The sequence below is a fragment of the Platichthys flesus genome, chromosome 9 (assembly GCF_949316205.1).
Source record: "Platichthys flesus chromosome 9, fPlaFle2.1, whole genome shotgun sequence".
Classification (NCBI taxonomy): domain Eukaryota; kingdom Metazoa; phylum Chordata; class Actinopteri; order Pleuronectiformes; family Pleuronectidae; genus Platichthys; species Platichthys flesus.
The window spans coordinates 4766588-4784674 of record NC_084953.1 but is presented as its reverse complement, the minus strand read 5'-3'; the positions used below and the strand labels follow the sequence as shown (position 1 = coordinate 4784674).

Genomic DNA, 18087 nt, shown 5'->3' with positions numbered 1-18087 from the left:
TCCAATATCAGCAGGGATTTGTTACCAGCCCCCCCCCCCCCCCCCCCCACAACCCTAAAAGCAAGAGCTGTACAGATAACAGATGGATTGATGGTTTCAGAGACTTCCTCATGTGTCGTGTTTCTTTATGCAATCCTTTTAAACCTCAATGAACCTGCTCGATGTAAAGAAAATGTCCTTCTGTGCAGACTCTTGATGTATTTTGTCGCAATAAACGCGGCCATATGCTGCTCGGGGATATAAAAGTTGAACATCACTTCAAAATAAAAGTCCTCATCGTCGAGATAAAAATCGCTGCGTGAATAATGGATGAGTGATGGGAATTGGATGACAGGCTGTGTCGTCCTGTCTCTGTGTGATCTCTGCTCTGCATCTCACTGCTCATTAAAATATATCTACTGTCACTGCTGTACACCAGGAGACGGAGGGAATGACAGAGGGAGAAATAAAAGAGAGGACGCAGGAGGGAAGGAGGGAGATGAGAGGCGGTCAAGGAGAGGCTGGGGCACTGGAGATAATACTGAGTATAATAAAAATCATCTTGAATCTACAGTATTTCTAAATGTACTGTACTCTAAGTAAATTTGCGGAGCTGTCAGGTGAGATATAATTGCTTATTTCTACACTTCTTACAGTGGGAGCGATAGTAACAAGGAAGGAAGAAAGGAGCGGGGCGTTTTTGCACGGAGGAAGAGAGAGGAAGGTGAGATATTTTTATTATCTCCTCAGGGTGCTGTCTCCTTTTTATCTTCCCTCCTCAATCTGTTGTTCTATGCCCTCCCCACAAAACCCCGCTTCTTTGTTTTAGCATTTCTCTCCCAGCAAACAAGCTCTGAAACTCCAGAGACACTGAATCACAGAGAGGGATGACGATCACAGGAAATAATCAAAGAAAGACGGAGAGAATCCGTCGTGATGGGGAAGGAGGGAAGAGAAAGAAAGGGCGGGTTCACTTTCTATCACAGCAGAATGGGAGAGATTTCAGGCTTTTAAGGGCTCACAGTCCGGCCACATCTCATATCACCCCGGCCTCATATTTTCCCCTCTATCCGCCCCCCCATCGTTTTCATAGCTCCTCTGTCACCTCTAGCTGAGGTGAGAAACCTTCCCCTGAGAGAAATAAAGCGAGAAACGGAGGGATTACAGAAATCCTCTCACAGTGGCTCAACAGTCCAAAGCCCAGAGCACACACCCGCAGCGGTGAGGGTCTCAATCTGGGTCGTGACCTTTCCTCACCCGGAGCTCCATGGCCATCTGGGTTTGATTGGCTCCGGTTTATAGAAAATAAGTTTTGAGATATCAGGGGTATAACATGTGAGGTAAAAACATTCCTCCATCCAAGATGGGCTGAGGCAGAGGAGAAAAAGAACTCGCCTTGAATAGAAAAATGTGCGAAAGATCAGTTATAACTTCGATATGTACGCAGCTGTTTTTCCAGATTAACTATACAGACACAAACTATTGTGGGAAAAGTGAAGAATATACAAGAATCAATGGCAGATGCACTGTTTGCCATCATGTCTGCCTGCAGCCAGCGGGAATATACAGAAGGTTAAACCCTCCTGCAGCAGCACTGGCTTCGACTCAGCCACAGGTTCGATTCCGACCCAGGTCACCTGTTCATTCTTCAGTATTTACAGCAACAAACAAAGATTATATAAAGCTTTAAATATGGAATGTTCAGATTATTTGGGAGCACCTTTGTAATAAATGTCTCTACATGTAGCCCAAAAGATGATATCTGGCTTAATTAATGATAAAAGAATTTAACCCTAATTGTTTGTTGTGCTGTCACTGGACATTTACACCGTGCCCACAGTGAACTCAACTCTGACCTTGTGATTTTAAGAATGGTTTACAAACTAATAGTTGAAGTTTGTTTAGTATTATATTATGTCTAAAGTTCAATATTCGGGCATAACAGGTAAAACCACCTGCACATTTCCCCCTAATTTTTCCTTTCATGCTTCCATCTCTCTTTTTCCCCCTTTTACCATCCACAGCAGATGAAATGCAAAACTGCAACTGCACCAAAAACATTCCAGGGGAAGCTCTGGGACTTCACATCCAGCATTTGCCGAAACATCACACAGCATTTTTTACAGTGCGAGCGCAGATAGCCAAAGAGAATGCATGAAGACAGTTTTAATTTATTCCTGTGAAAGTTTTCCGCATGAATAAAACATCCCTCCTGACTTCAAAGAGAAAAAAAATAAAGCAAAAAAAACACACAATTCGGGATTGTGCGTTTCCAGATCTTTCTCATAGACACAAAAGTTTGTCAGTCGAAGAAATTGATTAATTTACTGAGTGCCTGCCGCTTCATGTGACAGTTGGTCTCATTAAGGAAGCCGAGGTTTACTCTTCTAACTCAACCCCTTTGAAGCAGTTTAAAGTCGCTGTGGCCTGTGACTTCCTTCTCACTCTTCAACTCTTCAAAGCTCAAATAGAACAATAGCACAATCAGCCGATCGTTGAGTTTTTTCTTCAAACAGACGATTGAGACACCGTGAGAGAGGAGTCAGAGGCTAAGCCCGGAGGTTTAGGGATATTTTGTCTATGGATATTTCTACCTGATCCGACAACTTCCTCTATCTTCACACAGGACGGGTCGATTTCCTTGGCGAACTCCCGCACAGCCTCGTTGGGGTCCTCGTAGGTGAAGGGGTCGATGTAGATCTTGACCCCCGGTGAACTGTGACCCTCGGACAGGGTGGGAAAGGTCACGGTGGGGGTGGGGCCGCTGAACATGTCAGGCCTCAGAGTCGCCTCTGAAGCAGAGGATGAGAAAGTTCAGATAAAAAGGTTGATGTGTGGGAGGAGTTGTTATTTTATAAGTGAACACGTACCTCCTGTGTTGTACTGTGGCATCTTGTCACCGTACAAAGTCTCCTTCAGCTGCCGTCTCCTGCAGACAACAACGTGCACGGAGAGAATTTATGGACAAAAGTGGCAAGAAAACAGAAATTTAGTCTTTAAGTATTCATTAATATTTGGTGACTGTACTGTTCCGTGTGTGCTGCTTTTATTTTGGTATGGAACGCAAGAAATGTATTGCAACACAAACAGAGGGGGCAGCGTGTTGCTCTCCACAAACTTCAAGTGTTTCAGAGGCTCCACTTTAAAACTGTTATGCAATCAAATAAAAAAATAGAAGTGCAGAGCAGCAGTTTCGTTATAATTCCTTGTACCAACTTGTGCCATTAATTCTGGTGATTATACATTTATACACATCTTTAAAGCGTGTTTGGTTGCATATGTAAAAGATGCATGTGGGAATATATGTGTGTGTGTGTGTGAGTGTGAGTGTGTGAGAGAGTGTGAGTGTGTGTTACCTGGAACAGATGATGGCGATAGCAACCAATGAGACGATACACACTCCAGCCACTAAAGAGCCGGCAATCATGGAGAGCTGCTGTCCCAGCTCTGACTTATACTCATCTACACACACACACACACACACACAGACACACACACAAGAGAAGACAAATTGGATAGAGAGGTATTATTTATATATTTTTAGATGCTCACACCTACACACAACTGAGAATATCCGGAAGGCAAAATATACACCTGGCAGTTTTCTCCCTATAATACACACATAAAATATCATTACAGGCCACAGCCAGATTTTCACTCTTGCTCGACCTCACACAAATCTCTCCCTCTCTCTCTTAGTCCTGCACTCTCTTTCCTCCACACCATAAAAAAGCTGCTCGACCGCCCACACACACACAGACACACACACACACACACACACAAACACACACACTTTAACCAACACTAACCCACTTACCGTCGGTGAGTGTTTGGAAGAGCATCTCTCTGCTGTAGGCTCCGTAGCCAGCCACGGTGCGGGCCCTCACCTGGACCACGTAGCCGGTTCCAGGCCTCAGTCCCTCCAGAACCATGTTGGGCGCCTCGCTCTGGACCACGGAGCTGTTCAGGTGCGATGACTGGGACTGCAGGACGGTGCAGAGACAGATGGTCATGTTTCACGGTCGGCCAAGACGCAGTATAAGACTAAAGGAGACTGAAGATTTTGGCTTTCAGCTGAGACGAGATTAATTCTTTCAGACTTCAAACTCTACAGACGCCCTGGCAGGACCGAGTAGCTGCAGCATCTTGAGTTTTAATTCAATCTTAGATCTTAATCACACCAAGCTGGTCTCCATCATGTTCTTTATCTTTCCCAAGTTTTCCCAACAGTTGAAATAACTTCAACTACTGTTTGGTTTCTAAAAGCTTTAAAGGTCTGTGTCCGTCCCAATTTATATGTTCATACCTTTAAAAACATTACAATAAAATAAAAGCTTTGCATTTACCCCCTGTGGTAGATTGTAGATTTAAAGGATTAAAGTTTATCCCGGGAAACGTGTTGTAGAAACTATTGTCAATGGAAAATAAAAGATGCAGCTAAGCCGACTCTTTATTGTGACACATTTCAATACAGATCCATGAGTCCAAGATACCGTTTGTGGCTCAAGGTGAACCAGTGAAGTTCATTCTGATCCAAATGGAGACCACCTCCCTGGTCAGAGGAACGTTTCAACACCTCCAGTCATCACTCGTTTCCCCCTCCACCCCCTTCTTCATATTTCTCTTGCCTAAGCCTCTTAAATCCTTTCTTCTTTCTCCTCCTTCATGCTGCTTTCCATCTCCCTCCCATCCTCTTTTCATTCATTCCTGTTTTTCCTGCAAACACGTCATCCCTCCAGCGCTCTGTGGTTAATTAGCTGTTGCCCAGAGCAATGGGTCTACCTGAGCGTTTCTCCCCCCCCCCCTCTCCCCCTCCCCCCCACTGCCCTCCTCCTGAGGTGGATTAGCCATCACACGTATCAGGTCCATCTCGTAAAGCCTCGGCCACAACGTTTTACCTCCATCTGCGTCTGCCCTCCTCCTGTGCTCCCTGTCACCCATTTCTCACAGATAAAAAGGTTTTCACTGCGGCAGAATCGGAAGCGGTCCAGAGAGAGACAGATATGGTGCGATGATGGCATGAAAGGAGCGGGAGCGAATCAGGTGGAGGGGATGGAGGAGGCGGAGGGGTCGACACCAGAGCTCAGAGGAGAGGAGGAGAGAGGATGAAGGTGATGAGGAGAGTTCATCGGGAGGAAAAGTGGGAAGAGAGTGATGGTTGGTGGAGGTTAGAGAGAAGGAGGGTTAGCAAATGAAAACTGGGTTAGAAGAAGATTGAGATTGATTAGCGTTAACACTATTATTCTTATTAAAAAACATCTTAAAACACTTGTGTCACTGTGGTTGATATCATATGAGGAGTCAATATGATCTATAGATGACTGTGGCTTAGGAGGTAGAGCCATAGGCGCTGCAGTTTTTTATCTCATAGAAATAGGCAACCAGAGGGTCGGTGGTTTGATCCCCGCCTCCTCCCATGTCAAAAAGGGCAACCCACTGAACCCTAAATGGTCCCTGAAGGCTGTTCCATTAGAGTAGATTAGCCATGATAAAAAAGCTCTGTGGATAGAACACAGAAGACATGAATTAGGTTCTTTTACCATATAGATCTATGTATAGGGCTGGGTTCCGAAACCTACCGGATCGCATCCCAGTGCAGAGTTCGGTTTAGCACCAGTATCGGGGGAAGAAACCCTAAACGAGACCAAACCCTATTTATATACGGAAAATTGTACGACAACCAGACTCGACTAATCCTCCTGTAGACTTGCTGAGGGGGAATAAGATATAGAGAGTTATATTTAGAAGTGACCACAGAAATGGGGAGTGTTGTGTCAGGGTTGGGGTTTGGAGGTGTGTGTGTGTGTGTGTGTCTGAGTGATGGGGGGGTGCGCTCTATGCTTGCCACAGTGAAGAGGTTAGGGGACAGCCCATCTGGGAATGTCTGGTAGCCAGAGATAAGTAGTGGGGGGAAAATCCTGCCTTCCTGCACCATATCAAATTTACTACATTAAAACCTCATTATCTACAGAGTGGCTAAGAGGGTAGGGGGAGGTGAGGGAGTGGGGGTGGGGGTGATGGAGGAAGAGGAGGAGGAGAATCATGGAGAAAAGGAAGGTGGAGAAATGACAAAGTAGCAGGAAAAGGAGGTGCAGTTGTCTGGCTTATCAAACTGCTCCCTGAGGACGTCTTCACTTGGAGCTCGGAGCTAAAATTAGTCACTTTATGCCTTCGGCTTGTCTACGACGTGAAATACAGTATTTCTCTCTTCTTCAGATGTTTATCAAGGAAGAAGAATGAGAAGAGGAGACAATGAAAGAACTAACTTTAAGCCTTTGAGTCTGAATCTTAATTGGCTTCCATGTTTAATAACCTGAAAGCAAAAGGCTGCAGCAAATACGGCCGACTTACAATAAAGTCGTTGCCCTGATTTTTTTTTTTTTTCACTAAGTGCTGGTTTTATCTGTGACTGTCAGACTGCAGCTACAGTTCATCTCCCAGAGTGCACTGCTCCGCTCTGTCCTCGACTCAGTCTAATTGCTCTCCGAGAGGCAGAGTCCCAAACTTTTTTCGCTTTCTTTGTCTGTCGCTCCTCTAACTTTCTCCGTTACCAGAACTTTGGAATATAGTCCCCCCCCACCGTGTGAAGAACACTCGTATTTTAGGAGATTCTTCTTCTCTTGATTACACCAATATCCCAGCGTGGTATCTTGTGCTTTTTACTGCGAGGAGCAGTACAACCTGGTTTCTAAGTATTTTATCAGGACTGAAGGTTTCAGAAGATTTAAACAGACAATCCAGCACAAATAAAAAAGATGTGTTTAACTGCAGTTTTCAACTAATATGTAAAAAGTGTATTGTCATGAGTTGGGACTTAAGTAGGCTTCATACTCAAATACATTTATTTTTATAATTTTCAAACAATTGGCTTAAAGAACTCTGCACCAGAACTCATTCCTGAGACAATATTCAGCAGGCAGACTTCTTCAGCTTCTACTCTTGAGAGGAGACTCAGTATTTCCCAGAAAACAACGAGTGAGTGACTCTTCAGAAAAACGTACAAAGCTCATTATACAACTTGCTGAATTGTTTTTTTCTGACAAGCACAATCAGCAGTGAGTTTGAATTACAGTGAGCTCTGAACAAAAGGACCTGCAAACGTTTCCCTCTTGAAATGATGATAGAAAAAGCTTTCAGGTACCACACGCTTATAAAAAGCCATAAATCCACTTCACTAATTGTAGATGAATCACATTCAATGAGTTCTGGAAGATCTCTTTGTGTAACATTTCACAGTTGTGTCCCAGCTTCCATTACATCGCACATTAGACACTGAATCTGCATGTGTTGATTATCTTTAGTAGCATTTCTTAACATAAGAGTAAGAAGGAGAAAAGCCTGTTTGGAATATAATGTGGTTAAGACTTTAATCTCATTAAAAAAGATACTGTAGGAGGCCAAGGTTATGAATGATGATTGTAAACATAAATTATCGGTTAATTTGCCTAAATAGTTGAAAGCAATTATCCAAAGCATCAACATACATGTTGGGAGGCGTACCTCAGAGTTGTTGTGCAATTACTTGTGTAGTGATAAATGGTTGTGTTACTGCTGTATTTAAATAGTCACATAGGATTTTACACGAGAATACTGATCAACACCACAAGCAGCAGTAATATCCCCAACAATAAAAAAACGACACACAAACACATTTTGTCTCCTCCTCCTGTGCAGCGCGGTGAAATCACATACTCCATACTCCGTTGTGCAGGAAAATTGAAATCTGTGAGCGAGCCCTCTGGAGTCATGGACTTTACTCAGAGTGTTTTCATCAAAGAGAATAGATAAGAAAGAGAACTGACGAGAGTCTCGAACATTTCAAGTTTGCACTTTCAGTGAGTTAAGGAACGTCTGTAAGTATTAAAAAAAAGGAGAGAAATAAGTGCAGAGAAATTACGTGGTTTCCCCAAAGAATGCCAAAAACTATTTTCTGTTAAAAAGGAAAAAATAACTAAGATGGCAGGGATTCAGAATGTGGGCAGTGGACGAGGAGGCATCGTGTACCTTCCTGTGCATCCTACACAATCCCTGGTAGGTGCTTGGATCTTTGTCTTTTTATCCGACTGTGGTGAAAGACTATCTGTCTCTGCGGCAGTTGGCTCGGCTTCATAAAAAAGGTGAGGATATTCTGGTGCCTAGCTTTAGGTGATATAGATACGCTTTTAATTCTTCTTCTTCAAACAGGCCTTGCCTCCCATTGACTGAATAACAAAGAGAGACGAGATGTGCAGCCACAAATGCCCATTTCTTTGAGTTTTCTTTGAGTTTTCTTTTTTTCCTTCAGTCTCCGAGCAGCATGTCTTTGATGGGAAAGCAATCAGGTCTTCAGCGACTCGCCACCTGAATCAGATGCCATCATAGGTTCCCCCGGGTTTGAAGGTCTTTGATCACTGCACTCTGACAGCGTTCTGCGCCTCCGTCTCCTGGTTCCTACAGGTTTAAGACCTTGTCCACAACAGAACAGCTGGAGGCCTGATTGCTTCAGCCTCACGGAGCCCAGGAGTTCAGGAGCTGGGATTTCAGCAGCCTCCACTACAGCAGAGAGTGTAAATTGCTGCTTTAGTCTTTTTGTCGGTAAGAGATTCAGATAGGGAGAGAGTGCTCTCAAGATGTCTGAAAGGGGGGGGGGGGGGGGGGCGACACTTTTCATCATCGCATTCATGTTTTATTCTCCTTTGCAAAACACTGACGGGTGATCGTTACTGCTGCTGCTACAGAACCTGTCTTCCATCTTCCTTCAAATCTGAACAGGAGCCTGAGCAGTTAGGAATCAACATGAGTTACGGTGAACCGCATTTCATCAGTGTCTATTTGTGTAAGTGGTGGGCATTCGTCATGACAGCCTCCAGATTCTGGCTGTTGATTTCTCCTCCCTGGTCCGGCTCCAGGGGGCAGCCCTGGGTTCCCTGCGGCGCTGGAGCAGGGATGTGGTGTTTTTAAATTCAGGTTCTGTGGATTCACAAAGTCCTGGAACAATGACAGAGTCTCAGAAGGGGCCAATCACAACCTGACACGCCTTGAGCCAATCACCTGTAAGATGTGAAAATGAAATACCACGATAAATGACCCATCTGCACCACCTCAACTCGGAATACGTGGTCATCTCCTTTCAAACCATCCAATCGGAAGCTCTCATCAGTTGTCCCATCTTTGTGCTCCGCTCCTAATCACCACCACCAGTGTCCTTCATAACCAAAGCACCTAATTCCTAGATAGGACTACTTCCATGGCATTCTTATTCCCACTGGGGTCTGATTTATGTATATCATTCCAATTCTCTCTTTTTCACTTGTGTCTCTAGAAGTCTCTCTTGATTGAAATGTGGCTGTTACGATAACGGTGAAGCTCTTAATTCTCCATGAGCAATGATCACGACTGTCGAGCAGTGACTGAAAGACTGAGATCATGGATAAAGTGTCCAAAGGAGTTTCGTCCATAAGGTGGCTGCTGTGCTCGTCCTTAGAAAGAGAGTAGGGTGGTCAAATATCTGGAGGGAGCTCAGAGTAGAACATCTGCTTGTTTTTGGTGAAAAGTGCAGTTGAGGTGCAGGAACCTTGTTGTTGTTGACGTTCTCCCTGCTTCTCTGGAGATTTTCTTGACATATCCTATACTCGCCACTTCCCGATTAGTCCCACCACATTTCACAATAATCCAAATTTGCATTACACTTCTCATAAAACATACAAAAGTTCTCTAACTTTGTTGTTTGTGATGTTGATCCAGAGAACTGTGTGCACGGTCAAAACATCCGTACAGTTTTTACCATCCACTGCAGGGAGAGCTCGGCATAACACCTGTTCTTGGTAGAACCAGTGGCTTGTGCTGGTTTCAGCCGACACTGAGGTCCAAACAGAGACTTTAACATTTCTCCCCACGAATATATGCAGCCATCACCCCACAGCCAGAAACCATAATGAAAAACTGCATGAGAGCAGGAAAAACATGTCATAGCATCACAGGGAAAATGACTGGGACGGCTGACGTATTACCTTCCTATAAAACAGCTATTAAATATGTAGTTTCACCTTCTGCCGCTTGTTAAAAAAAAATTATAAAATATTTAATGATTCAACTAGGACGGCAACAGCAATAAAACATCTGACTGTGAGAATAAACCCAGCAAAGGCAAAAATATAAAACTTTCTTTGTAGGTTTGTGGGGGTTAAAAGAAAATGACTGTCCATAATTGTGTTTTTAAACTTTTATGAGCTAATGTTTCTTCTGGCGATTGAAGTGAGGGGGAGCCGGCAGAAGACCCCTGAGATGTGCACGAGTCCTCACCCTTTCTTTTGTTCGTTTTTTTAAAGATAATTTAATTGCACATCCTTTGGCCCACAGCTGCACTTTTCTTTTAAAGTTCAGTTTGACACGAGCTCATTTTTTGCTGCGTGACTATTATCAGGAGTTTATCTGTGCTTGAATAAAACAGAAAAAGAAAGGAAATGGCTTCCTGTCATTGTACAACCTTGTCAGTGTGACTGCAGGCAACATGAAATATGCATAATAGCTCCAAGACTAATCCTGACTTATGAGGAAATAATACGGTAAAAAAAAAAGAAAGATGATGATACATGAACTCAACTCTTAAATTAGACGTGTGGCACAAACGAGAGAGGAAATAAATCAATTACAGGAGTTATTAATCTAAAACAGAAGCAATGTGTTGACAGGGTTCTGCCTTCAGCCGTCATTTATTAATCATGGTGTCACGTCTCGAGAGGCACCGAACACTTTCCAGCTGCTGAATCATAATAATGATGATTTCTTTAATCAACCGGTGGTTTACTTGTTGTGACGAGAAAGTAACGACTTTGACCCCCAGTGTTTCCCACTGATATTCACTCTTTCTAATACCATTATCAACATGGTTACTGCTAGCAGCTGCATCGAGAAGTACAGTAGACATTGATTTATTTTAGTTTTCGGTAAAATAGCTGGAAAGATTTATCACAACATCCTGTCATCAAATATGTATTTAAATAACCTTTCATTTATTATTGAAAGGTTCTTTCTCCTTGTTAAACCTGCAGCATTTTTTAACAGCTTTTCATTGGTGAGGGTTACATGGATGTTGTTGTTGTCATCGTTGTTTTATGTTTTATAAAATTGTAAGAACATGAGCATTGGATGCGTTACAAACACCAGAACACGCCTAGCTTAGCTTAGCTCAATCAATAGAATGACTCAGCCCAGAGGTAAACACATCTGAGTACCACCTCCTCTAAATATACTTATTAAAACGTTATATCATATAAATCTGACGGCGTCAACTTTCGGTATTATTGGGCAGTATCTCTTTGACTCTCAGCTTGTTGTCTGGCAACCTTACAGCAATGGCAGGACTTGAGTTTTTGCTTCGATTAAAGAAAAACACACAACGTGTTATTAGACGACTTCAAACGTGGTCGTGGATTTTATTACCTCTGTGAACCCGGCGTGTGCGCTAAGCTAAGCTAGCATCTGCTGGCTGTTGCTTCCTGTTTAACAGACACATTGAGTTCGGTGGCTTGTAAATCTTTTCATCCAAACTTCTCCTCGATGCCAAAATACAAACACAGCATCTTAACTTGAATCACCCGATGGTTTTGTGTGTTTTCGTGCATCGCTGAATTAAATCCTGTGTTTCTCTGACTGGTTCGTTTCTCCTGCGTCTGTGTTAAACTAATGAACTGTTGTGTTTTCCAGTAAAAAATCTGCTCCTCAGGACGAGTCTGGATAATAAACGACTTTGAAGCAGTCGATTACTGATTCACCTGTTTTATCGACTCTAACGGATTCCTGGCTGTGACCATGATGACACAAAAAAACACACACAAACAAAGACACACAGGCGTTAGTCATCCCACTCTACCTTGTCAAAGTATCGGATCTCGTAGTCGAGGATAATTCCGTTGGGCTGTTCAGGCGGTGGCCAAGACAACGAGAAACTGCGGCTGGTTGAGCTCACTTGGTGCATTATGGGAACTACTGAGGGAGCTGTAAAAAAACACACACACACACACACACACAAACGAGTACACAATCAGTTAGACGTTTAAAAGATTTGCCGACAAGCTTAAACGCCACAAATCCTGGTGTACAGATATGGAGTGTAATGTAATGATGTATTGTCGAGGATTATTTACACCCAGAGGAGAGAAACCACTTCCTTATCCCGGCTCATGAAATCAAATCACAGCACTTGTCACTGAGGGAGAAGCAAGAGTTATGTCTGCAATGTGTTTTCACTCATAGTTTTTGGGAACTGGAAGCTGTTAGCTGTTAGTTTTTATGTGATGGTTTTCATCCGGGACAGAGAGACCGACACTACACAAGTGTGAGAGGCATCAAATTGATCCAAACTCCATTAAAAGGAAACTTAGGGCACTTTCACAGCTAGTTTGGGCCGAAACTTCAGACTTTTCAGTTTAGTCCGAACTCAAACCATCGATCCATGATCCAGATGAACTGACTGAAGTTGTCCCCCCCCCGCCCCGATGGTTCATTTTGATGGTTTGGACTATTGGACCAATTGAGACAGAATCAAACAATGGGAAAATAACAGGATTCCTTCTAGTATCCTTGTTTCGTGATGATTCCTAAAATTGTTGAATACAACAACCGAACTGACAACAGAACCAGAGTTAAACAAACGCCCAGACTACGTTCATGATGACGAAAAGATGTGAATATATTAAGAAAAACGATTTAGTCCTCTCCTGTGAACAACATAATAAAGACATTAACCTTTGTTGGGTCCCAACTTTCAGGGGTTAGATTTAATTGAAAAAGCATCATAATGCTGGGAGATGGTTTGAATGTGACACAGCAGAGTCATCAGCATCATGTGACTCCCATAATCCTCAGTAAACGCTGTCACACATGAAGAGCCACTTCTAGTGCAGCCATAATACAACAGGCTGAGCTGAGCTGTCACCTGAAACTCCATCTTTTTGAAAACATTACCACAATAGTCGCCTCTTAATGGTCGGTTTCTCTTCCTCAGGGTTCAATGAAACAAGCTCAGAAATGATTCACGAAAAATGTAAATCCCCACAAAGTGAAATCAACCAGAAAGTAGAAGACTTCTTGTCGAGTCCTAAAAGGTTTCAGGAATAAGAGAGTCCTGCACCCGAGTGCGGTGGCATATGTGCTCATTGAGCAGCAGCAGCAGCAGCAGCAGCAGCAGCAGCATCAAGGTGAGAATGGATTAGGTTTTGATAAGGAACAAGCCCCGGCTGCCGTGGATGAGGTAAATGATGTGACGAGGGAAAGCAGCTTTCAAATGTAAATCTGGGCGGCGGCGGAAATACCACTCGAGTCCGTCTCTATAAAGAACTGATGTAGCAGTAACTCAGCTCACTTTACGGTTTGAAGAATCGTAATGTCAAGAGATTGAGTGAGATAGAGAGGGGGAGGGGGGGGATAAAGGCTCGAAGAGGGGAAGTGAGAAAGAGAGGGATGGAGAGAGAGAGAGAGAGAGAGATGGATGGAGAGAGGTAAAGAGGATAAAAGCTGTTGATGTGCAGGAGAGAGAAGGAGACAGAGGATGACAGATGACATGTTTCATGAATTAAAGGACTGTAGCTCAATTTCATTTGTCCCCGAGGCATCCCTCTCTCGCTTAATCCAACATGGCCCTGGGTATGCTTACACACACACACACACACACACACACACATGATTAAAGTTACACACACCATCACACAGCCACTGCCCTCCCCGTCCCCACTCACCAGCCTGATTGGTTGTTATGTTGATTGACAGATGCTGGGCGGGGTAAGGGCTCTTGTTGGAGACGCCATTGATTGCCTGCAGAATATAAAGTGTAGTCAAGTGTAGTCAGAGGATTAACATTAATACTTATTGTAACAGTTAACACATAAAGTCATTTACCCCATTTGTTTCTGTTGCTACACATCGGACATAAACTTGCTTTAAACCACACGTAGACAATCAACTGGATCCGGATAAATGGGCAAATATCCTAATTATTTTTGACTTTCTTCAACCTGGAGAGATGAGGAGTTAGCCTTAGAGGTGATATTGACGTGCTACATAAGCCTAATTCTGCAAGTTAAGTTCTCAAGATGACTCTGACTTGTTGGAGTAGGCATCAAACAAAGTAATAATTCATCTCTTTCTTCAGTAAAAAAAAATACTCTCAAAACTTTCATAAATCAGTAATATTATTCCACTGCATTCATACATCTGTATTGATCGGTGCATCCCACAACAGATTAAAGGAAGATGAACTCGTGACAGGACCAGTCCTCATTACTCATCAGCGTCTCTCAGTGTTAAAGATTTCATACTTGAGTGGATCCTAAAAAAAAGAATGTAATTCCCTGTAATCGACCCACTGACCTCTGACCTCCACCTCCTCTGGCTACACGGAGAAGTTTGAGTTACAAACTCTCGTCCCTGAACAACGACGCAGCAGCTGAACTTCACTGAGACACTCGGCTTTGATGCAGTGAGAGTTCGCCGCCGCTCAAGCTTTATAGACTCCTGTGTGTTCTGAGACGACATGATGAGACTGCAGATTGTGCACGAAAGCCTGCGTGTCGGAAAAACATCGATGCAGCCTCAGCGTGCTCGAGCATCATGGTAAATATCTGAGGCTATTTGCATTTGAAGCAAAGAGTTGAAAGCATCGAGGAGCCAAAAGCCGGAGTCAACAGTGGAGTGGAATATATTGCATGGGATTCTGGGTAAAATTGAGTCCACTCTGAATCCAGGATGAACCCATTTGTGATCCTCCACAAAGCAGCAGCTAAAAAACACGTGAACCTAAACATATGGTTAGAGTTTGATGCCCAATGGACTGAACAAACCCCCCCCACCCCACCCCACACTCCCCACTCCTCAGGGACCGACCTGTACGTCGAAGGTGTAGGACGTGTGCGCCCGCAGCTTGCTGATCTCCGCCGTCGTGTCCTTCAGCCGCCGCCTCCCCGGGACGAACACCACGCTGTCGTCACACGGCTGGCACGCCCGGCGCTCGTTGCTGACGCACCGGCGGCACACCACGTTGTAGGACAGGTCGGCGCGGTGGCCCGTGTCCCGCGGCGTGTGCCACTCCAGCAGCACCGACGTCTGGTTGACGACCGAGACCAGATTGCGAGGAGCTGAGGGGACACCTGGAGGATGAGGACAGAGTGTGAGAGAGAGAGAGAGTGTGTGTGTGTGTGTGTGTGTGTGTGTGTGTGTGTGTGTGTGTGTGTGTGTGTGTGTGTGTGTGTGTGTGTGTGTGTATGTGTGTGTCCACGCCGAAGTGATGCAGATATTAATCGGCTCAATGCAGCACACCTGGATGCCATCAAACTTCATTATGGTGCGACTCAGTAAATCATTTGTTCTTTTAATTAAGTGCTTGGTAGTAACTGCTTCCATATGGATATTTGTTATTATCACAAGATGTCAGTGGAGTAAACTGTTGCACCAGCAGGTTGCCTTCGTGTTTAGATGTTGTGTTTGGAAACATTCCGGTAAATATAACCAAGTGTAAATATGATGAGAGTATGTGTCATATTTGATTTATTTATTAATTTCTGTATTTATTTATTGTAAGCAGGAGTAGTGCAGCACATGTTCCCCATTCACACATGTGTATCTGACATCTGGATCGCCCCCTGGTGGCTTGGCTGCAGTGCAGGTCATAAACCCCGCCTCCTCCATGTCAGTAGATGGGACACGGACCAGACAAAAAGTCAACGTGAACAATCAAGTCGATTTTTCCCAAGGCGGCGGTGGTGTGGTTTCAGGGTCCTGCAGCCGGTCTGAGCTTTATTACTGCAGGTCCACTCTCTTCATGTTTCATAAATAAAGCTTCAACCAGCATCACCACAGGCCAGGTGAACATCCCATTCAGCACAGACAGGTTTAACCAGGGCTGTGAGCGATGGTAGGTCTCCACCACCAGTCAGAGAATCAGAGTCCTTTTGTCTGGTTTTTAGGGAACTACAGCGACTCATAAACACAAACCCTGAGTTTTCACAAGGTTACACCAAGCGGCTTCACTCCGACACACAGACACACACACGCGACATGTCGAGACGAAAATCTGCCGAGATGAAACGGGTATTCAACCTTGGCGCAGTCAGTACCAACAATCAGTCGGGGGGGTGAAAATCTAAGCAGCATGATCTCCTGAACGTTCCTGCTGAGAGAGACAGGACCCGTCAAAAGATGTGCATTCATAATTATATGCACCGGGGCGCATGCGGCGTGCTGACACAGATACTCACTCAATCTTGTTTTCATCTGAACAGAACAAAAACAAATTCTTCAACGCAGCCTGACACTTAATATCTCGCAGCACACACACGCAGTCTAATTCAGGAAAAGTGGGAAAAGAGATTACACACCCATTTTTACTGCTGCGACAATAAAACACTGTTTCACGCACTTCAGGGAGTTTGAGACACAAACTGCACTTTTCCCCCTGTTTTTCTAAATTGCTTCCATCGTAGCAATCGGCCCCAAACACAAAAATACTCTTCAACTCCAACGAGTGCTCTGCAGTCGTGTGCATCAGGCAACCAGGGTCGTGTCAGTCGCTCCGGGTGTTCCTGACACACTGCATTCACGGTGATGAGGTCACCGTGACCTTTGACCACGGAAATCTCACCTGTTGATCTTTGAGTTTAAGTAAATAAGAGGATTTTCTAGATGCGATCAAAATAAGTGGGTATCTGCAGGTTATTTAATTCAGTTTAAACCCCCTAAAAAGGTGATTGACTCATTTTCCATTGCCTGTGTAGGAGCTGGACTTTCTGTTTATCTTTACCCGTGTCTCGTGCAGAGTCGTTGAATTTGAAACTCAACTGTATCCATTCCATTTGTAACCAAAACCAGATAACAGTTGTTATTTTTGACCAGAGGAAAAGTGAACGTTTGCATCAAATTTGAATACATTTCCTCAGATTTCTTAACAAGACCAAAACTGCATTAAACTTATTCTAATCAGTTCTTCTGTGAGTCAAAGTGAAGGTTTTATACCAAATTTGAAAAGATAATCTGGAGGTTTTCCTGAGACATGGCTTTCACAAGTCTGTATTGACCTTCCACCACCAAAATCGAATCAGTTCATTTTGCAATCAAATATTTGCACAAGATTTGAAGAAATTCCCTCAAGGTGTTTTAAATATCATGTTAATAAGAACAGGACACATCCTGGCAACAGCACGTGCACATATACAGTTCAAACACACACCTGCAGCCCACAAGGTTCAGTGTGAGGCAGGTTTTTAACTATATCCACACTCTTCATTTCACTGATCTGATTTTATCTGATTTGTGCCAAATAGAAAGTGAAGCTCCCTCATACATTCTAACAATATCAAAATATATGGAGCACATGTACTTTTCTGTCTTTTTTTACTTTGCAGTTTTGAAAAAAACTTTAACCTCAATATGTTTTTGCCTTTGAATTTAAAGGTCCCTCTGTGTTTCCCTCCTCTTGTTTTCTTCTGTCAGCATCAATTCAAAGCTGCTGCTGATGTTTGAGGTGAAGCTTTTCATGTGTTTGCTTTGTTGTCGGAATAAGTTAACCTTATAAATTGTTTCATTACCACAAAAAATAACAATAAACTTGGCACTTTGAGGTTTGGTATATTTTAAGTCTCATCCGTGCCCGTTCTCCATCCGTCTTCAGAGCCTGTTCCCCTTCTACCTAAAACCCACCTGCCTGCTCACCTGTCTGCATTACACCAATCACACTGATTCCAATCACTCACCTGCTACATTCCCTGGATTCTCAGCCCCACCACAGAAACCCCTGGACTCCCTGAACCCCCCCCCCCAGCAGTCTCTGTGTTTCGTTAAGTATAAACCACTTCCTCTTTTTTTACTCAGAACCCAGAGTTTGTCTTTGTCTGCATTTGATTTGTTAAATTTAAGACTCTCGACCATTTGCTTTTGGTTTCAAACAGGCTGGTGAGGACGATATAAATGTAAATGTGAAAAGTTGAGTCCTTACTTCCCAGTGTGCTGTGGTTTGTTTGTGGTGTGAAAGCAAAGCAAAGCTGCAGAAGAGTGTTGCAACAACGACTTATTATCTATACCACTAGTTCCTTTGAGGGGTCACAGAGGTCTGAAGCTGATCCCAGCTGACACTGTCAGGGG

At 43.7% G+C, this 18087-nt stretch overlaps 1 protein-coding gene across 1 annotated transcript in view; it reads right to left on the bottom strand.

The window, feature by feature from the left end:
* Positions 1 to 18087, bottom strand: part of LOC133961182 (ephrin type-B receptor 1-like) — a 67915-nt gene that overhangs the window by 16480 nt on the left and 33348 nt on the right. Inside the window, exons 7-13 of the mRNA XM_062396208.1 lie at positions 14839 to 15101; positions 13695 to 13770; positions 11831 to 11955; positions 3797 to 3962; positions 3336 to 3441; positions 2850 to 2908; positions 2574 to 2771 (exon numbers count right to left, since the gene is read on the bottom strand). Of these exons, the coding sequence (XP_062252192.1) occupies positions 2574 to 2771; positions 2850 to 2908; positions 3336 to 3441; positions 3797 to 3962; positions 11831 to 11955; positions 13695 to 13770; positions 14839 to 15101 (993 nt within the window). The remainder of the gene's footprint in view (positions 1 to 2573; positions 2772 to 2849; positions 2909 to 3335; positions 3442 to 3796; positions 3963 to 11830; positions 11956 to 13694; positions 13771 to 14838; positions 15102 to 18087) is intronic.